The following is a 26,010-nucleotide window of genomic DNA, read 5'->3' as shown; positions in this document are numbered from 1 at the left end:
GAATAGACTACTGGTGGTTCTTCTGCTTCTATCTTTCCACTTTCCTTTTGAAATTCAGCTCTCACCCCTAATTATAAATGTTTCACAAGTGTCTGGACTTGGCTCTCTTCTTTGTCCTTTATGCTTTGAGTTCCCATGTTTCCAAACACTTCCCTAACTGCAGAGAATACCTCAATACCACATAACTTAGAACAGTGCTTCCTTCACATATCTGCTGAGTAGAGGAAAGGAAGAAGAAAGCAGTGAGGCAGAGAGAGGTGATGGGAGGTGCAGTGGATAATGGGGAAGTTTGGAAGGTGGAACTGCCAAGCCAGGATGAAGCCCAAGATATGGAGATGGAACAGGCAACCGATGTGGATTTGAGGTAACGATCACTTAAGTCAAGAAAGAGGAAGGACTCTGAATTCAGGACACCAGGCATATCCCCATAGTCAAATAATTTTGGAAAACGCTGGGTTAAACAAAGTGAAATAGGTTTGGCTTCTTTAAGACTTTATAATGAATTTTATAAGCTAATAATGTGTATTAGAGTCTCCAAGAATAGTAAACATTACTTTCCCAACTGAAAAATGTTTTCCTCTCCACAGAAAATCTTAAAGGACCAGTGCAATCACTGTTTTATTTTTTTCTGGTTGTGTTTATTAGTATATAATGTGTATCCAGTGCTGCATTAAGTGTTCACGTGCTGTCAGAGATAAAATTAGAAGATTCCATTGCTGCCTTTGAGAATAAAACATTCTAATTAGGAAGATTAGAGAAAAGCCAAAGATAGTTCATAATAAAATCCTATGAGATCAGACTCCAAATACAGAAGAAAAGACACTGGACAGCAAAATCTAAATGTCACGATTCTCAATTATTTGCCTTTGCTAAATATAGCAACCTAAGTAGAGGGCAAATTGAGAAACAGATGAGACAAACTGGGGAAAATACACCAGTGATATTAAACTTCAGCCCAACTCCATCTTTTCTCCAAAAATGACTACAAAGGGAACCAGTTATGATCTTTATGCAAACCAATGTTAGCCAATATTCTAAGTTTTATTTCCACCAGTAAAAAAAAAAAAAAGCCATAATTCAATTGTGTACACATACTTCTCCATAGTTGTGACCAATTATTAAGAATATATGGAAATAGGTCAGTTTCTGTTTTAAAAATAATTTAGTCACCTACAATCCTCATTCTAGTGATGTGACCACATCCTTACTTTGTGGAACAGGAAAGGATATAGCCTAGTGGAGAGAGGGAAATCTAATTTAGAAAGATCAAGTATGAATCCTTGAGGGCAATAACAAAGTCCCTCCTAACCCTTAGGGGATTGGATTCACATGAGAGACAGAGGTTTGAGGGGATTGGAAAGACTGTGAGGTGGGAATGAAGAAAGAGAAATGTCTTAAGGAAAACAAAAGACAAATGGAAGAAACAAGGGAAAGAACTAGATTCTCTTTCAAGGACCTACCGTTCCATCCCCACCACAGGCCAGAATCCGCAGATTTGGTACTTTCCTATATAATTCAAGCCTGTAGAGGATACAGAAGGAAAAGTAAATAAAAGAGCATATCACCGGCCATAGTAGAGAGCACGATTCCAAAACACACCAAAACGAAGGGGGCCGTGGAGGGTGTCCACTGGAGAAAACGCATAACCGCGAGAATGGTAATACCTTCAAAACGAGTCACCGAGTAGTCACCAAGTACTGGTTCCAACAATCGGATTAGGGGCTGGCAGCAAACGTCACTGGAATGGGGTTTTAGGGTGTCCTAGTGTTTTATTTCCCATAATTCCTATTAATGTGTCAACGCACGTTATTTTCCTCACTAGTGTCAAATTCCTTCTTTTTCTTTCCATTCTTCTCCCTCCTTTCTCAAAGAACATCAAATCTGATTAGCTTTTCCCAGACCTATTTATTTTTCAAATCTACACTTCCCACTCTTACTCCTAGAAAACCTTCTTCAGAGAGATAGGAAGGACACCCCACTAGCATTATTACTACCGCACCCACAATTCCATCTCCTCTCAACTCACCCGCTGACGCTCAAACCCCCATTTATACTGCTCAGCCCCAAAAGGGAAGAATTACTGAATTTTCTTTATTTTCAATGTCTGCTTGAAATTAGATCTTTCCTGTTGTCTTAAGAAAATGCAATGATACTGTTCCCGCTAAAATGTTTGCTTAAGTGACAATTTCAATGGCTCTATTCCAGAAAACGTCACCTATTTAAATCAAATCATATTTTTTTCTGAAAATAGTTCCTGTCCTGCCATGTTCTTTATGGTTATCTATGAAGTATCTACCTAAAGTCTAACTAAAAATGATAAAATCTTAAGTAAATGTGAAAGGGCAAAAGTAAATGTAAAAGGGAAAAAGCAGATTTGCCTTAATACATCTGAATGCAGAAAAAAATATAGAAGTCTTACAGCAAACTCTAGTGGCAAGGAAGTTCACAGATTAAGAGAATGACAACAGAAGTTAATTTTCATAATTAATGTTCTCTCGTAGGCTTAAAATATGTAATTTATCTATTTCATACAGGAATATTATTTTCTAGAAATTATCTGAGCTTGTGTTTCTTTGCCTCTGATATTATTACTTATTTATAAGTAGTTATAAAAATAATTAGTATCTCTTTAGCTCTAATGTTTACCAGATGACATCTGAACTACCTTATTAGGTGGGTTTTAAAAAGGGAAACAGACAACAGCAGAAATGTCCCTGCTCCTTCCCACCATGTACCCCTCCACGAAAGGGAAGATATAGGACACATGTCATCTACAGAGAGACTTTATTTTTCACCACTTCGAACAAAAAACAGAGAATGAAATTTCTGAGAGGCTCAGATGAAGGACTGAGCAGGAATTAGAATGTCTCTCCCACTCTGGTATGGAATCCATAGGTATAATCAGTTAATCAATCAAGCTCTCAAATGGACACAGATGCATACAATTTCTAATGCAAACAAATGAAAATATTCATAAACAGAGATGGCCCTTCTCCAAAGATACACTGACATTCCCATTAATGTACATCTCCAAAGTGGTACATGCATAAGTAGAAAAAGGATGGATCCTTTCTCGATTCAGATTTGCCCATAATGTACAGTTACATGTGTCTAAGCAGCAAACACACTCAGAGTTAACAACTCAGAGGGTAAGTGTTGAAGGAAACTAACCCAGCGAAGAGGGGAACAGCAGATGAAGTTTCAAAGGGAGGACAGTGCAGGTGAGCAAGTAGATGAGAGACGGTCAGAAAAACACTTCATGAGGTCATCAAATAATAAAGCTTGACTCCAAAGCAGAAAGTCCTTCTCACTCGCCTAAAATAGTAAGAACCATGGAGGGTATTTCCAGACTTACGCGTCTTTTGGCCCTTCCTGAGAAAGATCAAAGACTTGCCGTGGGTTCAGGTACCACATGAACATCTGCATGACCTTGGTTCCCTGTAAGGAAAAAAAAACTGACAGTAACAGGAAGAAATTTCCAAATATTACCTGCTCATTTAAAGAATAAAAATAAATCCTGTTCTAAAAAATAATATTGAATTATAAACAGTATAGAGTAGCGGTTAAAATCATGGGCTTTGGCCGTCGATATACATAGGTTGAATGCTTATATTAGGCTCTGTCTAACCTGTGTAACTCGGGCAAGTTCTTTAATTTCACTAAGTTCAGCTCTCTTCTCTTTAATGCAGGAATAAAAATGCCTAGTTCACAGACTTGTTGTAAAGATTAAATGCAATAATGTCTGAGGAGAACATCAAAGTGGTTGGCATGCAACAAATGCTTAATGATTAGTATCTGTTGGCTTTCACTATCATTATTTAATGTGTGAAAATCCACATAGGGAAGTTATTAGTCAACTTATGTAATTTAACATTACTTTTTACTTTATTGTGCAGATCATTGTCTTTGCATAATATAAAATAAGGACAGTATTAGCTAAGTATGACTTTATTGAAATAAATGTTTTTAACCACAGCAAAAGTATCTCAGGCTCCCCATACTTAAAATATAGAATTTCTCTAGTCAGTGCTATCAACTCTTACTTTGACATTTTTCAATTTCCATGTATACATCTGTGTCTTTTTCTCTCTCTCATAACCATTTTTGGAGTGTCTTAAGTAGCTGTGACATTTGTAGAGATATCATGGCAAATACAAAGCAGTTCTGGAGATCACTTCTTAAAGTGAACTGAGCAAACATCAAATTCAAGAAGAGATTTTTATTAAGCAGTATCAAAAGAGCTTTAAAATTGAGTAGGGCGCCTCATTTTAGGTCACTACCAACCATAGCAAATAATATTTGATCGGTTGGGCAGCATCCGTTGCTTGTAACTATCATCCCTTTCTTAGCTATCATGATTGCTCTTCCTTGAAAATATTCCTAAGTTTGGATACCTATACACTGTATTTGAGAGTCATCCTAGTACGGTAGAAATAGCACAATATTTGAGTCAGAGCTAACTTGGGTGTTCTAACTGGGTGACTGTGAGAATTTATAATCTTGCAGAAATTCAGCATGTAAAATAGGGCAATGTCTACTTTCCAAGGTGATTATGAGAATTAAATGAATCAGTAATAGTTTTGTATCCAGCATAGTATGTGGCACAAAATAGGCCTTTGTAAATGTTTTTTGTTCCTTGTTAACCTATTCATTAAACTACACTTGAGCATGTGAGGGCTAAAGTGTAGTTTATAATTATCACATTGCTATGCCAGTTGTCAACAGAGGCCAGTGTAGGTCTTTTGTTCCACATTTCATCCAAACCTATAATTTAAAGTTCTGCTTTATCATGTGCTTGCTATAAATTTAGGAATAACATTCTACCCTTAATCATTACAACTAATCCTTCAGTTTCGCCAAACGACATACTTTGTTTCCTACAAAATCTAGATATAGATTTAGATACATAATAATAACTAAATACTAAACCATTCTCTTCTTTCCACACCAGGCCTTGGTATCAAGTCAGTTGGGGATTATTTCAAGTAATCTTTTATGTTTCATAGGTAACACCAGAGTCATTCTAATGACCAATAAGTTTATTAAAAATTTCCAACTGACTTGCTAGAAAATTAATTTTTCACTTTTAGATTCCTAGGGCAATGTGAATTGTGGATGTTAATTACTCCTTCGTTGTCACCTTTGGCTATGGTGTGCGTCTCAATTCCAGTTTCTCTTATATATACAATACTAAGTAATTAACATCTTTCAAAAAATAAAAATAAAAAGCATTGAGGGTTTTTTTTTATCTTCAAATTTCTCTAAAAGGTTTGAATGTCCACACCATGTTGGGTTTTGCTCATTTTCAATTTGTGTTAGTTTGAACACCTAATTCGCTACATTTATCCTTTTGACAAAGGGGTATTTTTTAAGGCTGGCAGGTTTTGCACCCCACGCTTCTAGAGGTACCACTTAATGTTGCAGCCTACTGGAATAATGCTCTCTAGAATTGGGCAGGGATGACTTTCATAAACATGCGAGGCTGCCCTATCAGAGTTTATATTCAGGCATGATATAATTTCTTATTTTAAAAGTAATCTTTCTAAAACACATTCATTAGCAAAAATGATAAGTGTCTGAATGAAAGTATTGCATTGTCTTAAATCAATCTTGGTGGGTAAAGAAAAGAGACCTAAAACATTTAAGTTAGTTCTATTTACTCTGCTGCTACCTCTAGGATAAGCTACTCAGTGCTTTAATAGAGATAATTTATTGAATAGAACTGAATGGGTTGACAAGTACTAATTCACCAGGAAAAGAGTAACTTATTTCTTTCTCACTGACAAGATTAAGTCTACTCCATCACCTACACAATTGACTAGCGAGTTTCAAATACTCTCATAGTCATCACATGCTATATGCCTTATAAAAGCTGAACTTCTGTGCAAGAGTTTTATTTTTCTCTAAATGAAAAAAAAAAACAGCTTACACATCAATTCTAATACGCTCCGGAGCGTGTTCTCATACATATGGTTGTAGATGTAATACCTCAATGACCACAGAATTTTCTAAGATAGTTTGAGATTGGGTATTCCTATGGAATGATAAAACATTGTTCTGTCCAGCTCCAGGTATCAGGGAACAGAGTGGCGCAGAATAAAACAACTTCCAAGAAAATAGGTAGATTGTTCCAGAGGGGAACGAACAGGATTCATCCATTCACCTCCTATGTGCTAGGCACGGTTTTAGGTAAGGGGATCAGGATATGGACAAGACAGAGAAGATCTTGTTCTCCAAAGAAAGTTCTCTGAATTATTCATGAAAAAAATATAATGATTTGGGGAGTATAGAGGATCAACTAAGAATGGGTCAGCTCAAATAGCAGCACATCAATTGTCATCAAAGCACTGGAACTCTCATGTAGGGCTCAGTACTCTATGTTACTAAGCAAGCCTTGGTTTATATCATGGAGGCATTATCTAGCTCATGAAAAGAACTGTCCAGACAATAAGAAAGACCTGAGGAAAATAACAGTGGGAGGAGGAGGTTAAGAAATCTCTTAACCCAAACAATCCCGAAAGAATACCTTATTGATTCAATAAACCTGTATTAGGCTCCTACTCTGTACCCATGTGCACACCCAGGAGCTCAGGAGACCAACCCAAAATAAATTCGTTCACTAAAGATGGTAAATGCTATGATGAAGATGCCTACGGAGATGTATGAGTGGCTGGAGGAGATACTCTAAGCCCAACTATGGGGATTGGATGAGGGCTTCCTATGTATGGTATGTGAACTGTGTCTTGCAAGATGAGTAGAGTTAACCATTTCTTTTTACATGGAGTAGAGGAAGAAGTTTTACGGTAAGGGTACAAGATGTGTGAGACAGCAAGACATGTCACGGAAAAACTATATTCATTTCAGTCTTTGGACCATGAGGCAGGGGTGGTGGGAGATGAAACTCCCAAAGTGAGTTGTAGATTAAGTCATGTGGGCTGTGGGGCTCAGGCTTTGTTTTGCAGGAAATGACAGTCACTGAAATGTCTTAAGCAGAGGAATTGGACTTACATTTTGATACAGCAGTCTGACTAGAGGCTAAGGAGCTAGACATCCAGGCCCTAGACCCATCAAAGGGGCTAGGTGGCTTGGTTTAGCCACTACTGTACACTGATGTCTGCTCCTGCAAAATAACCCTCAATGTGATGGTATTAGCAGGTGGGGCCTTTGGAATAGGCACACAAAAAGATGCCCAACATCGCTAATTATTAGAGAAGTGCAAATCAAAGCCACAATGAGGTATCATTTCACACCGGTCTGAATGGCCATCATCAAAAAGTCCAAATAATAAACGCTGGAGAGGATGTAGAGAAAAGGGAACCCTCCTACACTGTTGGTGGGAGTGTAAACTGGTACAGCCATTATAGAAAACAGTATGGAGATTCCTTAAAAAACTGAAAATAGAGTTACCACATGATCCAGCAATCCCACTCCTGGGCATATATCCGGAGAAGACTGTAATTCAAAAAGATACATGCAGCCCAATGTTCACTGCAGCACTCTTTACAATAGCCAAGACATGGAAGCAACCTAAGTGTCCATTGACAGTTAAGTGAATAAAGATGTATTATATATATATTTATATTATTTTAGATATATAATATAAATATACATTTATATATATACATACACACACAATGGGATAGTACTCATCCATAAAAAAGAATGAAATAATGCCATTTGCAGCAACATGGATGGACCCAGAGACTGTCATATCAAGTGAAGTCAGTCAGACAGAACAAGACAAATATCATATGATATCACTTACATGTGGAATCTAAAATATGATACGAATGAACTTATTTACAGAAAAGAAACAAACTCACAGACATAGAAAACAAACTTATGGTTACCAAAGGGGAAAGCGTGGGGAGGGGGATAAATTAATAGTTTGGGATTAGCAAATATACACTACTATATATAAAACAGATAAACAACAAAGTCCTACTGTGTAGTACAGGGAACTATATTCAATATCCTGTAATAAACCATAATGGGAAAGAATACACAGACACACACACACTAAATCACTTTGTTGTACAGCAGAAATACAACACTGTAAATCAACTATAGTTCAATAAAAAAATAAAATAATAAAATAATGTTTTTGATTTATCCCTAGGTTGAGCATCGTAGAAAATAACATCTTCACTGAGGCTGTTTGTTCAGTATGTAGAAATAGTCTGGGGACTCAGATTGGAAGTTACTTCCTCTCTTTGTCTCCTCCTTCTCCCCACCTGGGTTGACCTTCCCTGGCCTGACTTAGGAAGGGCCGGCCCTGGTCTGGGGAAGCCTGTCCATGAATGGTGTGTGAACTCGGTCAATATGAGCCTGTCCACAGGCTGAACATCCCTCCCCCCTATAACCTGTTGATAAGCTCCCTGGCAACTCTGATCCAGGGGTCCAGCTCATGCCACACCTGTACCCTGGGATTTCACAATGAACGGCGTGAGCACCCCAGGCCGGGACCCTCGACTCTCAGGACTGGCTGGCCAGAATAATTCCAGTGGTCAGAACACCCGCTTACAGGGAATAGAGCCAACATTTTATAAGAACTTTAAATGGAGTATAACCCATAAAAATACTGAATCACTATGTTGTACACCTGAAACTGATATAGTATCATTAATCAGCTATAGCTCAATAAAAAAAGGACACTTGCCTAACAATGAATGTATAATCTAAGTCACTGAAAGGTGAAATTCACGACTCATGAGTGTGAAGGAGACGCAGTGTGAAAGCAGGAAACATTGAGAGGCATCAGAAGGGTCCATACATCTCAGGTACAAACATGTTAATGAGTCACACGGGCATCCAAGAAAAATGATAAGTTTTGAAGTTAAAGCGGCGATCAGCGTAAGAGAGGGGGCCTATTTCTTAGGCCCTCAGTTTTCCACGCCGAGGAGGGCATCATGCGGGAATAAAGTTTCTCTTTCCTGTACTACCTCTTTTCCGCAGGAGGAGACACTCAAAGTTGATATCACAGCCCCTAATTCTAGTGACTATTCCCTCAAATAGTTCACATCCCACCAATAATAGCCGTGCCACTAACCTCTAAAGCTTTGCAGAACACCCAGTACATGTCTACCTGAAGAGTGTTAGAAAAACAGAGACAATTATTCTGAAGCATCTGTTTAAAAGAGGGATTGTTTAAAAAGAGGACATAAAAGCAGTCCCTATAATGTGTGCAGCTCAACATATTCCTGCCAAGGGCTGGAAAATTTCCGAACACACATAAAATACTGAAGGAAAAAAAAGCTGTAGGCATTTAACTTGCCAGCAGATGGCGACATCGTCTAGTCATTTAAAGAACAGAAGCCTAAGCAAGTTTTGTGCGTGTGCGTTTTAAGTTTGAAGTCTAAGCTTCAAAAACAGAAGAGGGGAGTGCTTTATATCGAGATACAGATGAGCAGAATAAATCAATCCTTTAAAGGCAAAAATCAGGATTTAACAACAAGAACAACAAAGTATTTCTCTACTGATTGCTGTCAGCTCTTGAGAATCAGTGTGGTCTCAGCTGTAGCAACACTGGCACCAGGGAGCGTGTTAGAAAAGCGGGATTTCAGAGCCACCTGCGACTCACTGAATCAGAATCTGCATTTTAACATGATCCCCAAGTGAATCATATGCACATTAAAGCCTAAGAAAAAAACCCCCATGATTCTCAACACTAGCTAGACAAGAAAATCTACTAGGAACTTAGACCAGTTAAGGGGTCCTGTCCTCACAGGCTCTTAGCAGGGGGTGCAGCAGACATCGGTCTTTAAAAGCTGCCGGGGTTATTCTGACATGAAGCGAGGGCTGAGAACCACTTCTCTGAGCTACGAGATGAGCCTCCTTGAAGAAAGTAAGGACAAGCTGAGATGCTATTCTTCAAACAAAAAAATAAACTTTCATCTCAAATAACTTCTCACCCACTGTGCTCCTCACACAAAGCCCAGGTCATCTCAGAGACCCTGATATGACTCTTATTTATGTTTTCCTAAATGTGTTCCACAGAAGACCTACATCAGAATCATGGGAGATGCTTGCTAACCAGTAGCATTCCTGGGCCTCAACCAGACCCACTGCATCAGATTTTATGGGGTGGAGCATTTCTAACAAGTGTCTTCGTGGGTTTTATTTACAAACAGTTTGAAAGCCTCTGGACTATAAGAAGGGAGTAAGGGGCACATATTCAAATAGAATTTACCCGGACTGAACACTAGTGTCAGGCAGAAATTTCCTGAATTTTCTGGAAACTGAAAATTCCTAGGTAAGAATTCTAATGAGTGATATTTCAAAGATTCTCATGACTGAGGATGTCAAATAAATACAGAGGTCATGTTACTAATCTCAACCTGTCTGTAAGGTAAATAGAAGTGAATGGTCTCCCTTCTCAAAACAGAACAGCACACTATGTAAGGCTTGAATACAGAATGCTGCAGAGCGAGAAACTCCAGGTAGGAAAGGGTATGCCCCCCACCCCACTTCTCCTTCCTTGGGTTCACCTGCTTCGTTTTCACTGCCACCCTCTGTTCCCCTTTGGCTCTTTGTCTCAACTATGGCTCATTTGGGTCCGAGAGAATAAAAGGAGGAGGGAAGGGCTTCCCTGGTGGCACAGTGGTTGAGAGTCAGCCTGCCGTTGCAGGGGACATGGGTTTGTGCCCCGGTCCGGGAAGATCCCACATGCCGCGCAGCGGCTGGGCCCGTGAGCCAAGGCCGCTGAGCCTGCGCATCCGGAGCCTGTGCTCCGCAACGGGTGAGGCCACAACAGTGAGAGGCCCGCGTACCGCAAAAAAAAAAAAAAAAAAAGAAAGGAAAAAAAAAAGGAGGAGGGAAAAACTATGAGGAAGCAAGATTCAAAGGAACTGAGGAATAAGAAACTCCTTCCTCTGATTGCGTTTTGCCAGATGGGATGGTTTGCTTCATCCTCTGACTCCCCATCCTGTGGCTGAACGTGCCCTCGTCTGCAACGTGAAGGTCATGTTATGGTCACAGCTCAGGAAAGGCTAGCCCTGACAGGGGAGTTAGATCAGCCCTGACCGTGACTCTGCCCTGCTCACCACAATCGGGGGATCAAAGCTGTAGCATCCTAACACTGAAGAAGGAACCGTGAATATACGAAGCCGCTGGAGGCCAGTTTGAATGATTCTAATTGTAGATGGGTGTTTGGATTTCTTTACAGCTTTCTCCACATTTCACACTGTGCTTAGAAACAATGCACAGTGTTCTTCTTATTTATTAGGCTTAGTAAAGAATTCTACTTCAGAGAGGGAATATGTAGAAATTTAAAGTTGTGTAATATTAATTTTGATTTGGTTAGTCACACTTCTGAGAATCCCAGCTATTCCGGAGGTAACGTCTTTAGGGCGATTCACTCACAAGCCAGAGTGCAGCAAGTGGCAGCAAAGTCACGAAGCCTTGTGTTTCTCACAACTGGCCATTTAAAAAATTTGAATACCTCACTGTGATCTCAAATTCCTCAAACTCATTTCAACCTCTTCCCCAAAATAATTTTTTCCCTTTCCTGAAAACCCATCAATAACAAAGCCACTTTCCAGATAATTAGCTGGAAAATCTTGATGCTCTACTTCCTTTTATGTATCCTATTCATCCACGTGCCCATCTACCCATTCATCCATGATCCACCATTAGTCCATCTGTCCGCCCATCCATTGATCAATCCATCCATCTACTGAGCTATCCCTCTACCTGATTTTTAAAAATTTTATTGAAGCATAGTTGACTTACAATGTTGTGTTAATTTCTGCTGTACAGCAAAGTGATTCAGTTTAAATATATATATATATATATATATTCTTTTTCATATTCTTTTCCATTATGGTTTATCACAGGATATTGACTATAGTTCCCTTTGCTATACTGTAGGACCTTGTTGAGGGAAGGATTAGGAGTTTGGGATTAGTAAATGCAAACTATTGATATTATATATAGGATGTATAAACAAGTTCCTCTACCCGATTTATGCTAAGTGAATAGACTCCTGACTTATATATATATTCTCTATGTGTCTAATTAATCTTCCATTATATTACTCCTTTGTTTAAAAAATATTTTTCAAAACTAAAAAAACTTTAAATAGCAAAAAACAAGTTTTCACTATATAAATCCAAAATCCTCAGCTGGGTTTTAAGACACTGCTCCATAGGTTCATTCTAACCTCTAATCACATTTCTAGTAACTTAATATGCATCCTCTACTCACCAAACTGTACTCAAAATGAATCATTTTCATCACAACATTCCATCTTCTACACATACTGTTTATTAAACAATTATTTGTTCACTGCTCTATGCCGTATATTAGACATCATAGGTTCAGAGGTGAGGCCCCCGGCATTATGGACACTGTATCTTTGCCGTAGAGGCACCCCTGGAGCACTTATGCTGCAATTCACATAATACAGGTGTGTGCCATGGACGACAGGGGCATAGTGTACAGGGCGATTAATTTTGAGCAATAGTTCAGAAAGGTGCTACAGTAAAGGGTGAACAGCAATGTGACAAGAGAGGAGGAAGAGGACATGACTCCAGTTTTCTCTCCTCTGCACAACTGAGTAGTACACATCTTCCATTTCAGCCACTTCCCTGACACCATTTCCTTATCACTCCCAAGTCACCGCTTGCCTCTGAACTTCCACAGCACTTGCGGTCTGATCCACTCAATTTACAACTCACGTATATTTAACGTTGCTCAGATTCTTTTCCCCATTTGCCCCTTTTGTGTCATTAACAAACACGATATCCTTATCACTTAGGCGTCCATGAACTGTTTTCTATTTAGTGAAAGAGGAAGCAAACTTAGATCATCTCTGAAGTCCCTGTCTTTAATAACTCATACAGAGACTGAAACAGCAACCCGCTGTATCTTAACTGGACCGTCCCCTCCTCAAAAGCAGAGATCACCTACAATTTTCTGAATGCCCTAGGGAAAAAGCTGATGATAATTTAACAAAGGCATTTTATGTAAAGACTGTTGTGATAAAATATATCAGACATTAATTAGCATGTGGTGGCTCAGGTGGCCAAAATCATGGAGTTAATTACATTAGCTTTGCTCTGTTCCTTGGTCCCCAACCACACCCCCAACCCTAGTTAGGCTTCAGCGAGACCAGAGATAGAGAGGGGGTAAGATTCAGGGCAAACTGCACCTCACTCCTGAGAACCTCCTCCAGTGGCAGTGTCAGGCTCACCATCATTACAACACGAAGGTGGTCATTTAGCAACTCAAAAGAGCAGAATGTTGAAAACAGATTATTTCTCTGCTTACAACACGTTTCTTTTCCCTGTTCTCTACAATGTTAATACAGACTTTTAACACAAGAATTATTATTAAGAATTTTGAAGAAAGGAAGGAAAGGAGGGATAATATTTTCTTTAAATTACAAGCTCCCATAAGAGAAGCTTTACTATAATTAATGCGATCTGGAAAAATGCCCATTAACTTTAGTAATAAGAACATCATTTTGGATCAATCCTAATTCTATGACTCCCCTCCTTATATGGGGTGACTAAACAGTTTTAAATCTTTTAGTTGTTTAGCGTGATACTCCAGGGAATCTTGTCTCAAAATGTAAAATGTGCACTTCCCTTCATGGACACAGGAAATATTTTATCATCCAGTCTCACGTGAAAATAACAGAAAATCAGAGCCCACAGAAGAGTATTGATAAGAAGCCTCAGAGAGTGGGAAGAAAACTAGATGAGGAGACAAAGACCTGGATTCTAGAACAATTTCTATCCTTTAAAGAGCTGTGTACTTTAGATATGTCTTTACATTTAACTTTTCTAAGGCTATTTCTTTATCCTCAAATGAGGTTGATAACTAATGATTCTATAGGACTTGGGCAAAGACCAAATGAAACCTGTGAAACGTAATATAGTTTTGCTAGCCTTGGTGGTATCTGTTGTTCATGATTATCAATGAATAATAAATCATTAATCTCTCTTTCCTCTGAAGAGAGGGAAAAAAGCAGTCGGGTCTAAATTACAATAGAAAGAAAGAAAGATAAGTTCATAAAGGGCTTCCTAACTATAGGAGTTGAGAAACCTGAAACCTAAGAGTTTATAGAATGACCTTTCTTGAAAATCTGTAAGGAAACTATTAGCAGTTAGGTTTTTGAGTACCTCTAGTAAAGCCTTATGTGGAAGTAGAGGGATAGATCCTAGAGCCTCTAGGCTTTGCCTAGCCCAGTCATGTGTGAGGCTGTCCCTTGCTGGAGAAACTGGCTGCCTTCCAATGCTAGGGGTCCTACGTGGTGCTATTTCACTTGGTGTTGGGAAATGTGTTTTCAAGAAGGCATCGAAGCCTCCAGGTGAAACTCATGAAAACTGACTTACCTGGTTGCCTCCACTCTTGGGGTTCACAAACACAAGCAAAGGTTTCATGAGAGGAGAAGAGATAGGTTTTATCACAAAAGGACGACCTTTGTTTTCCTAATGAAGAAAGAAAGCAGAACTATTGAGACATACATCTGTGACTTGAAAGGCAGCCCCAAAACAATGAAAGTGAGAAATTACTAGCACCACCGCTACCCCCTTACCCCCCCCAAAAAAACCCCGCCCCACCCCCCAAAAAAAACCTCTGCACCTTGTTTCACAGGGCTAACTCAAAGTAAGCGAGAAAGTATCGCAAGCTGTAACTTGCCCCCAAGAATTAAGCCACGCTTTTGTTTTTATTCTGTATACTCAAAGCGTTCTAGAAACGTTCTAGCTCTTATCTTCATCTTTATAATCTTTGGGATAATACTTCCACAGACAAGTGCAAATGCTCTGATTCTGAAGTGGCAGGAAGTTTCATATATATATATATATATATATATATATATATATATATATTTTAAAGGAATATATATATTTATTTATATACTTATTTATATATGTGTGTGTGTGTGTGTATATATATATATATATATATATATTTTTTTTTTTTTTTAAGGAATAGGCAGAATCCCAGTGTGGTTAGAATGAGGTGAAGGAAAGAGTGGCAGGAGATGGATCGGAAAAATACGCTTGGCCAGGTCAAGTCAGACAGAGGCGGCTATGGAAAGGAGGATGGATTTCACTGGACCATCACCCTCAAACACTTACTTCAGTTCCTCTTTTACTGGCTTTTCTTTTAAAGCTTGTTCTCTTCTTCTTCCGATTTGAAGCCTTCAGCGAGTTCTGTAGGGAAAGAAGGGACCCCTGAGCTCGCAGGCAGACGGCCCACGAGCTTTCCCATGCAGAACCATCTAGAAGATGACGGCAGCACATGCTGTTCGACGTTCATGCTTCTCATGCTTTGACACTTCCAAGCCACTGCTCATGGGTAAGCCACACACAGAACCCAGTCGCGTGCTTCAGAGTGAGCGACTGACTCCCCACCACACGGAGAGGCAGGGACTTAGAACCCTGGAGGCTCTCATGGACTCACATAACAACACATGTTATACCTGCCAACCCTCCCAGTAAAAATGGAAGAATCCCAAATTCTCTGAGGGGCTCCAGTCTCCCGCCCAACCAGGTCCGTCTCCCGCCCAACCAAGTTCAAGTTCACCTCCTGGTATGGAGATCACCTATGTGGAAATGTAAAAAAGGAGGCCATTTTTCACGTTTTCCTTTTTCGTTTTTCGTTTTCTCTTTTTACTTTTTATAGGGAATGACCTGTTCATAAAATGACTCAACCCCACTGGAACTTTATGATCCAACTCCCCTATCAGCATTAATGGCTTGGTTTTAAAATGCAAAGACTCGAGTTACTTATAATAATAGAGTGGGAGCCACTGCTCTTCCTTTCTCTGGCTAAAGACCCATTAGTTTAAAAAGTCCTCCCTCCCCTGGTAACATTGATTTTTTTTTTTCTTCTCATAGAATTGCATCCAACTTGCTGAAACACAGTGACCCCAAATTTACATTCCCAGTCTTTCTAGGGATTTTATGGACCCCAACTTTGTGATTATTACAGCTATTTATTCTTAATATTTTATACAGATGCTTTGAGAAGAACCTCTCTCAGGGGACAGTCGCAGCTCACTGGCTGAAGACAAGGCAAAGCCAGATTTAATTAGTGAAAAGTCAATAGTTAATTAGATTGCCATCTTCATAAAGGCAAGCTATTACTACCATGTCGTAGAGTTTTACAGAGTGTTGAAAGCCTGAAATACAAAATTCTTAACTTAAAAGCTTATATAAGTATATACAACTGCATTGTTTGAGCAATTAAATGTTTTCAAACAGCTTGAAGAAACTTAGGTATTTATTCTTCAACATTTTAGAGTACTTTTTCTTAGCATTCAAAATAAACCTTAGTCTAGAGTACATATAGTAAAACATCCAAGTTACAAGACTGAAACTATTTAGTTTTTATTTTACTTTCATTTGAACCATGAAAAAAATAAGTTGATTTGTGGCCTGTGCTCACCAAGGATGAAGGAAACTTTCTTGGACAACCATTTGTCCAAGTCTTCAGGTTCTCTGAATCTCCCCAGAAATTGGAAGTTCATGGGTGTTCGAGATTCCAGGTGATCTGTCATCACTCACTCTAGACTATACTTCTCCTGCAAACAGATCTCCAAATTTCTGAATTCCTCTTTAAATGGGTGTACTGCCGCGCCCCTCTTTGGGAAACTTTTGCATTCTTCGAGTATTTGCTATATTTTGACTACTTTCAGTTTTATTAAAAGGGAAGAAAAAATTACTCGGAACCTTTAAACTTTTAATCAGCCAAATATTCCAAGAAGAATGCTGAAAACTATTAGACCGACAGAAGCTGTATCTACCTGATGGCACTCAGTGATGCTCTGAGTGCTGGTACTTGGGCCCCAACAAACATTCTTATTTAATTTGTTTGGGGTGAAGCCCAGGCAAAGATACTTTTTAAAAGCTTCCCAGAGTAGAATAATAAAATAAAATAAAAGCTCCCCAGGGAATTCGAATGTGTAGCCGGGGTTGAGAACCCCTGTTTGAAGTACAAAGGGCAGAGTGAGTAGCCATATGTACTGCGGTAAAGCCAATCACCGCGGTGAGGAACGTGAGGTGTGGGATCTGCCAGGCTCGGTGTAAATTCTGAACCACCCTGTCACTTAGATCTGTGACCTTGGCCGAGTCAGTCAAACTTCTGAAATAACAGTTTCTTAATTTTAAAATGAAGTTGATAATACCTACCTCACAGGACAGTTGTGGAGTTTAAACAAGAAAAAGGATGTGAAGCAGTTAACTTGGTATCCGTCCCATGAGAAGCACTTCCATAAATGCCAGTTGCCTCGTTCATAGGTCTAGATCCCCAACACCCAGCACAAATGCCCGGCACATGGTATGAACTCAAATCGTTGTGGAAATAATAAACCAATATTTTTAGAGTTCACAACATTGAGTGAGTCTTTCCTGATTTTGAAAAGGATCCTTGGGAAGTGAGTGATTGTTTCCTAACTTCTTGGCTGTTTTCATTCATTTAGTGCCAAGAGAAAGGCAGGACCCCGAGTGCTTGCAGGAACACACTGTCGGCCTTGCTTCTTGACAGCACTCAATAATTAAACTCCAAGAGGTAGGTCGAATGCATCAAGCTGAGGTTGTTTCCTAAACTTGCCTGATCACAGAAATCATAGTTCTTCAGGTGATTCTGATGATCAAGTATGTTTGAGAAACAGAGGGTTAGAAAAACACATCAAAATAAGGCTTGATGTCCGAAAACAGGGCAGGCGGGGAGCTCAACTCTAACAGGGAACAGACACACAAAACGGCCTTTGTTTGAAACACAGATACAAGTGCTTCTGAGCCTCACCGAGCCACACGCATCTGAGGCCATCATCCCACAGAACAAGAAGGGGGCAAAAATAAAGCACGGTGGTTGACTTACAGTACCTGGACGCTTCTATGTGAGCTCTGAGTAAGCTTACAGCCCTATGGATGGTCAAACAGCAAGAGATAAGCAGTACGGAACTTCACAGCACACATCCAAATTCCCCAGGCTTCCTTCTGTTCCCGTGTAAATATGTATCTCTGTCTCAATATATCACTTCTTTTAGAAGGCAGCATAATTCAACGAGGAACAGATGGACGTGAAGGCAGTTTCGGGCTGTGTTTTGGCCAAGACAAGTCTTCTAGCCTTGCTTATCCACGCTAACACTTACCCTGCCTGGTCAGTATTGTGAGAGCTAAACGAAACATGCTTTCCAAGAATGTAAAAATTATGCCAAGACGTTATTGTCTAGAATTGTTGGTGATACAGTCAAGAAACCTTTAATACTTGTCCTGTGTCCTAAAACAAAGCAGCCCTCTTAACAAGGGCGGCTAACTCAGTGATACAAAGGGTTCACTTTGCAAGTTCAACACTTTCCAAACAGTGAAATACTGTGCTCTCATTTGGATTTTTACATTCTTCTGATTCCAACAGCATTCACCCCCTGTACATTCTGTGCCCACTCTTTTGTTAAAGTCCTAAGAAAAGATAAAGGCCTTTTGTTTTCTTGTACCAGGTATTGGGCAGAATTACCTTGCCACAAAAATGATCCTATCAACACAATCTTTATCATAGTTATGACTCCTTCCTGGGCTGTTACAAAATCTTATGGGGGAATCACTCAGCTGTGAATGAAGCCTAACGTACTACTCTTATTACCCTTCAGGGATTTTCTCAGGTGATGGGATCACAAAGGATCTAAATAATAACAGATCTAAAGAGAAGATATCTCACTTCATCATTCCAAATGAAGCCCTCCTCCATCATACACTGGACAAAACTCTGATGGATAATAAGAGAGCAATCCATGGACTTTGTCTATTCAAGAACGTTCTCACTCTGCCCTGCTTCAGCCGTACCATTGCAGCAAAGGTTGTTGTGAGGACAGGTAAGCAGAAGGATCAAGAAAACTCATTCCAAAGTTAAGGACAGGGTCTCTGCAGCTTCTCAGGCGTATTTGGCCAAATCACAGCAAGTATCACTTGACCTTTAGAACTAATCAAAGGAAGTCACTTGGGCATTGAGGGAGATTGTTGGCCATTGCTGTTACATATCATGGGGTCCCCAGCATTTTAAGATCATCCAGTCATAAGGAATAAGGACTAGCATGAAGAAAGGCAACGCAAGGCTAGGCAGGAGTTGATAGCGACATTTTTATAAGTAGACCATTAGAAAGAATATGAATATCCATTGGGAAGGAGTTGGCTTAAATTAACTGTAAACAATCCATAGTGTGGGACATATACAGTAGTTTTCAAAAGAGTCAAATCTGTACGTATTAATATAGACTTTTCCCTATGATTTTTTTTAACTGGGAAAGCCAAATTTTAAAGCATTAAGTGGAGAACGATGTTAGTTATTAAAAACGCAGTGTCCCCCCCCCCAAACTTAACCCATGAAAAGTTCATGTCACACAGGTCTTGCTCCACCAGCTCCAAGTGCTTACACTCGCATCTGAACACCTTTAACGCGTTCATCCAGTCAAAATATCATCTGCTAACATTTTCAGTCCAAACACTGACATCTGTAACTTTAAATATACGTTTACTGTATGTCAACAGATTCAGGTTTGGTTGTTGAAATTTGGTTTTCTTGTCATTTTAATTCCTTCCAGTCATCTACCGTCCATCATCTTTTAACTTCCAGGTCTCTCTAAGTAATCTGGTGACGAAACCCAGCAAATCATCCAGGCAGCCCTCATTTCCCTTACCATCAAACTTTCATGCAGCTCCCAACTCCACAGCTGGTCACGGAGTAATTATCCACTCAGAACCAGCCATCTTTCAACAGAGAAGGAAAATATATGGTTTAATTCCACCTCTTTACAACCCACTTCTCCTGACCATTATACACTCCAGCAGATTTCCTTTACTCTTCTTCTCTCATCTGTTTAGACACAAACATCACAAATAAAGCTGACTTTATTTGACGACCCATCTTCACTGCTGTTCTCAGTTATCTCCTACCAACTTGCATTGTTCTTCCTCATCCTTCTTCCCAGGGATGCCACCCACAACCTTCAAAACCAAGCACAAATGACAGATTTTCCACTGAGCCTAGGCTGCTCTCCACGACTGAAGCTGCTCAATTCTGCTTCATGTCTTCACTGTGTTTCTACATCTTAGGTGGCATTTACCTCTCTCTGCCTCAGAGGTGTAGGCATCCCACTGACCAGGGCTATTTCAACCAACCTGTCTGGCCCCTTCCTCTCACCACCATATATGTACCTCTCCCACGAGATGAACACTGATCAAAAAGACAAACCTTCCCAGACAACTGAAAGCTACTCTTTCATTAAAGATTTACATGTGGCTGAATTCCTCTCCAGAATCCACAAATACCCTGACCAATGATTTAGATGGTTGTGTCTATTTTCCCCACTGGGGAGTACACTCTTTGTGGACATCAGATGAACATCTGATTCATCTTTGGACCTCTCACTGCATGTAACAGCATCTTTGAATGTGGTTAATTAAACATTTACTTAATTCAGTTAAGCCTCTTCTCCTTTATCGTTTTTAAGCAGTGTCATAGAAAAATAAAGAAATATATAAAGAAGGAAAGATATATAAATTCTAAAAGTCAAAAAACATTTTATCTGTTCTTTATCTACTTTCCAAATTCTATTTTTTTTTTATCATTTCCCAATACCTCCAACAAATTCTCTAATCTTACTGCTTCCACACCATCACTAACAGGTTGCCACCCATACTCTACACTCTACAAACTATAGTTTTTATGGTCATCAATGCTCTGGCCCCAAACACAAGGACCTTTCTCAATCCTTGTGATTTTTTTCATGTCTACAGAATTTAACATTGATGATTGCCCTATTTTTCTTTTCATTTTTAATAATGAAACTTTAATGCAACCATAGTTCTCTCTCTATCTCACAGGATTCTCTCCCTCCTCTCACTTTCTGGGTATGGATGTTCTCCCAGTCTTCTTCCGTTCTTTTATTCAGTAAATGATCAGGTCTTGACTCTCTCCCATGGGATAGGCATTGTGCCACTACAGTGTGAAATACAACAGTTATAGTAGTATTTCAAGGTGCACTTGGAAACAGAGTAGGTGTTACAGAGTAGGTGAAACAGAGTAGGTGCCAGGCTATGGCCCCTATCCTTGTCTACTTCTACCCTCTCCATTGGAAATCTCATCCTCTTTACATCCTCTTTCACCGTAATACAGATGGTTCAGGGATCAGTAACTTCTATCTTGACCCCCGTATGACTACCCACTGCTGCTATCTGCTGTTGTGCAGCTTCACCTGATATCCTGCACCCCTAAAAGTCAACAAGAAGGAAAATAACAAGAGCTAACATTTGAGTGGTTACAATGAGCCGGGTGCTGTCCTGTGTGTTTTATTTTTTCTTTTTTAGTTCATTAGTCCTCACGAAAGCCCTATGAGTTAGGTACTAGTAGTATTTAACCTTTGCAGCTGAGAAACTGAAACAGAAGAGATTAAGTTGAGATTAACCAAGTTAGTAAGTGGCAGAGCAAGGTTATGAACCCAGGCAGCCTGGCTTGCAAGCCAGAGCTCTTCAGAACTACTCTATTGCAACCCTGCCCCCAAGTTCATCATACACTACCCTTTACATAGAACTTAGTTAATTGATTAAATTACTTAATGGCGTTGGAGCCTGGAGGAGGAGGGACCACCAAAATTTTAAAACTGATTCAGCAAGGCTGGCTACAGTAACACGGTAAGGCAGCATGGCATATCATTAAAAGCTTGGTTTCCAGAATCACAGTTCTTGGGTTCAAATGCCATCTCAAACTATTCAATAATTATATAGTCCCAGCTAATTTACTTGACTTTTCTATTCCTTACTTTCCTTAGCTGCAAAATGGGACTAATAGGATACCTGCCCCAGAGAGCACTGTGATGATGAGATACTGAAGGTAAAGTACTTAAAATATTTCCTAACACATGTAAAGTGTTCAATAAATGTTAGCTTTCATTCTTATTATTACGATGTCCTCAATCACAGAACGTAATAAAAAGGTGCGTGATGAAAAAACTTTTGGACTTTAGCATCCAGACTGTGAACTACTCTCCAAAAAACACCCCCACCAACCAGCCACTTAATAAAAGTTGCTAAGATACCAACTTATTATCCTGAAAATTTAAGGGCAAACAAGTAAGCATTTTTTATGTATTTGCTGGTCAAAAGGGAAAGGTCTCTTTATAGAAAAATTGTAGCTAAAAAATGAAGAGTAAAAACTGGAAAAATCACCCTTTAGCAACCCCTAATGAAATAACAGATTTAGGTAACAATCCTTAATGGATAAAATTATAGATGAAAGACTGATGGACAACTTTATAACAGATGGATTAGGATGACAGCTCCTGAATTCACAGATCAATCTTAACGTCACTAAGAGTGAACAACCTGATATTATGTTCCTTTGAAAGCTACACTATAGAAAAATATACCATTACCCATATTGTCCTTTTGCCAAGAACTTAAACCTGAATCTAATGTCTTTATATCTAAATATTTCTACAAGAAATATGGGCCATATGGGAAATCATTTTAAAACACAATAATAAAATCATTTAATAACACAATAATAATCAGCCAAAATTAAAATATGAGATATTCTACAGGTTAAGTGACCCAATTTATTCAATAAATAAATGGCAGGAAAAATAAGAGAGGAGATTGCTATAGATTAAAAGAGATTTAAGAGATCAGTCAACAAAAAGGCAGTTGTAGACTCTGGATCCTAATTTGAAAAAAATAACTGTAAAAAAAGATATATTTGAAACAACCAGAAAATATTTTAAGGATACCACCTCAAATTATTTAATTTTGATGGGTGAGATAATTGTATGTAGTTGTCTTTCTAAAGTGTTATCTTTTCAGGAAACAAAATGAAGCATTTACAGATTAAGTGGTATGCTAAAATCTGCTTTAAAATACTCTAGCAAAAGAAAAAAAGGAAGACTTCCACTTTGGGGAAGACAGAGTAAATGGGGTGGGACCAGGAGAAAAATGGATGTGGCTCTGAAAAGGTAACATAGGGATACCTGCGGTGATGGAATTGGTCTGTGTCTTGACTAATCAATGTCAAGATCCTTGCTGTGATGTCATACTATGATCCTGCAAGATGTTACCATGAGGGGAAAGTTTGTAAGGGGTACATGGGATCCTTCGGTGTTATTTCTTACAACTGCATGTGAATCTCAAAACAAATTTAACTACAAAAAAGAAAATATGGTGTGGCAGGGGTTAGGTGAAACAATAATAGCAGAAAAGTTCAGGGTTATACGCTTTTATGCTCAAGTGTCTTATTTAGTTATTTTAATGTTTACTAGTATCGGCATTGCAGATCAGTTCCTTTTCAGAAAAGATGAATATAGAAAAAGATGTTTAATGATATAACATACCAATAACTAAGGGTTATTATTTAGACATAGGATGAGAAAAGCATTGATTGAAATGAAGACCAAGAAGGACCTGACCTCAGACAGGAATATATCAGGTATATGAGGTCTTGGTTCCAGAATTCTGACAGTGAGTTAAAATCTGTATATTTAAATGTAATGTTGAACAAGACACATAGTAAAGAAGTGTTTTTATAGGAAGAGATGAATGAGTATGATGTTTTGTCAGTAGTATTCCTTATAGGAAAGAAATAAGTGACTAGTTAGAAAGAAGTGACGACTAATGTGTTACTGAATATTGCGACAACAATTCAGGATGTGAAATGATAATTGCAGAGTTTGTGTTTCAAGTCAAATTTCTGTATTATCTGTGGTGTTTCAGGCATAGAATCTGTTTTATGTCTTTATGAACATTAAAAATATCTGTGACATCAAAAAACAAAGTTCATGGTTATGGAATTCATTATGACCTTCTCTTTCTCTTCACTTGCTTGAAAATTTCCACAACCAAAAGAATTTTTAAAGTTTAGAAGAGTAAACTTAGAATTTCTCTGCAGAGTGGTAGTCTTCTGATTTTTCTGTTCTATCTTCAGGGGCCCAAAATCCCATACCACTAGGTCATCCTACACACTCATGCTAGTTGTTTTCTTCTAAAATACAGTTTTCCTCTATCACTCCTTTGCTTAAAAGGATAAAGTTTACATGAATCAAAAATCTCCCCCAGCCAGGCCTGAGCAACCTTATGCTCATGCCCTACACACCTCCTACACAAACCTTCCACAGCACTCAACCTAGTCTCACGGTCCCATGAAGATAATTTTGGACAAAGTATCCTTGCTTGTGCCATTCTCCTGTTGGTCATTTCCTTCTCCACTGACCTCAATCCCACCCATCTGTAAGGAGGCAGAATGAAATCCACCTGCTTCATGAAGCTCTCCCTGATCTTTCCTTAAAATAACTATATGGTTCTTCAGAGCAAGGATTGTCTATTATATCACAATGCCTAGTAGCCTTCCTGATACCATCAAGGTTTTTGATGAAAAACGTGTTGATTTAACTGAATATTTACTATACAGCACATGGAGAGATTACTGAATTTTAGGGGAAAAACACACACAAAGAAGTAAAAATGTTAAAGAGGTTTTAAAATAACACCAAATTGGAAATCAGTACACCTGAATCTCAGACATAGTACTGTAATTGACTTGCTATGTCACCTTGGACAACTTACTTAGCATCTCCTGACATTCAGCTCTAAAATGTAAAAATAACTAGATGTTTCATTTTTTAATGTGTAGATACTGTACTCGCCTCTGGAAAACAGTTCCCAAGGGCTTCCATGGATTGTAACTTGAAAAGATGATTCCTACATGTTACTCATCAGAGGCAAAACTTTTATATAAAACACATGAAGCAAAACAGTGTCCCTGATCCACCAGTTTTTAAATAAAACTGAGTCAATGAGAATACACTACATGATAATTTTGGAGACCATCTGAAGTAGGACTGCCATATCTTTTAAAGATACTACATTCAAGAAGACTCCCTAAGGTACCCGCACCCCGGGGGAGGTATAATCTTCTCCCTGTAACATTAAAAGTCTGCCATCCCATAACTTGGAGATGACTATCTAAGATGTACAGTACAAAGGTAGAAACGTTTCTATCACAGATTAGGACCTTGTTGAAAAACTACCAAGGTCTCCCAGAATATAGCAGCAGAGACTCTCCAGGACAGAAAGTACAATGAGGATGGAATACAGAATGAGATTAGATGTTAAGACGATAAATTCTACTTTGCCTTAAGAAAAGAGTGTTGCTCTCTAAGCAGGCCTTGTGTACTGGGGAAGGTCATGACCCACAGTCTGCATTCGGGTTGGAAGTGGTGGTAATAGCAACCAAACAATGGCACAGAGCGCCCTCACAGCCACTCCCTGGGGTTGCCCAGGCTGGAAGAGAAGAGAGTTGTGTGAGAATCAGCTGTACCCACTACGGGTCCTTAATGAACTCAGGAGAGCACCCATCAAAGAGAACATTAGCACCTGAGTGGGGAGGAAACACTCCTGCTGTGGAACTTTGATTTCTTTAGGAGGTGGAGGCTGGTTCCATGAGAGAGCCCAACGCAGAACTGTGATGGGCTAATGGGATGAGCTGGGAAGCAGAGGACCTTGGGGATGAGTGAGCAGAGATTGTAAGAACCCAGAGATTCGTCAGGGGGAGAAAAGCAAGAAGCAGCAGTTACTTTTTCTCTGTGCTGGCCCAGCAGCACCAGGGTTCCGGCAGTTACCTGAGGTTTCTTCACCTTAATGATCCAGGTGGGCGGGACAATAACAGCAGCGTGAGCCCCCAGGGAGCAGGGTTCCTCAATCTGGTGCAGCATGAAGCAGGTCACCTTATTGTGAAACTAAAGGGAAAAACAGGCCAGTAAACAATTCTGTGCAAAGGACGATGCTGCCACAAGAAGGAATAAGTGCATGTATACACACACATACACACACACTCTCTCTCTCTCTCTCTCTCTGAGGTCACACGCTCTCGTCACTGCCCAACCAGCCCCAAGAACTTAGAGACCAGATTTCAAATTCATTCCACTTTACAAACTGATAACGATTGATAACAAGAAATCCATCTTACAGGACAAGCCGGCTAAAATTTGATAAGCTTTTAATAGGATATTTACAT

General features: G+C 39.3%; 1 protein-coding gene across 2 annotated transcripts in view; it reads right to left on the bottom strand.

Annotated features, from left to right (window-relative positions):
• The window catches only part of DGKI (diacylglycerol kinase iota), a 448,623-nt gene that overhangs the window by 199,827 nt on the left and 222,786 nt on the right, over positions 1-26,010 (bottom strand). For both annotated transcript variants that reach the window (XR_004484538.2, XM_033432383.2), the window contains exons 8-12: positions 25,616-25,732; positions 15,090-15,164; positions 14,340-14,435; positions 3,356-3,438; positions 1,461-1,521 (exon numbers count right to left, since the gene is read on the bottom strand). Coding sequence is in view for 1 of the 2 variants with exons in the window: in XM_033432383.2 (XP_033288274.2) it covers positions 1,461-1,521; positions 3,356-3,438; positions 14,340-14,435; positions 15,090-15,164; positions 25,616-25,732 (432 nt within the window). In the remaining variant the exon portion in view is untranslated. The remainder of the gene's footprint in view (positions 1-1,460; positions 1,522-3,355; positions 3,439-14,339; positions 14,436-15,089; positions 15,165-25,615; positions 25,733-26,010) is intronic.

The sequence above is a fragment of the Orcinus orca genome, chromosome 9 (assembly GCF_937001465.1).
Source record: "Orcinus orca chromosome 9, mOrcOrc1.1, whole genome shotgun sequence".
Classification (NCBI taxonomy): Eukaryota; Metazoa; Chordata; class Mammalia; order Artiodactyla; family Delphinidae; genus Orcinus; species Orcinus orca.
This window is presented reverse-complemented; position numbering and strand designations above follow the sequence as displayed.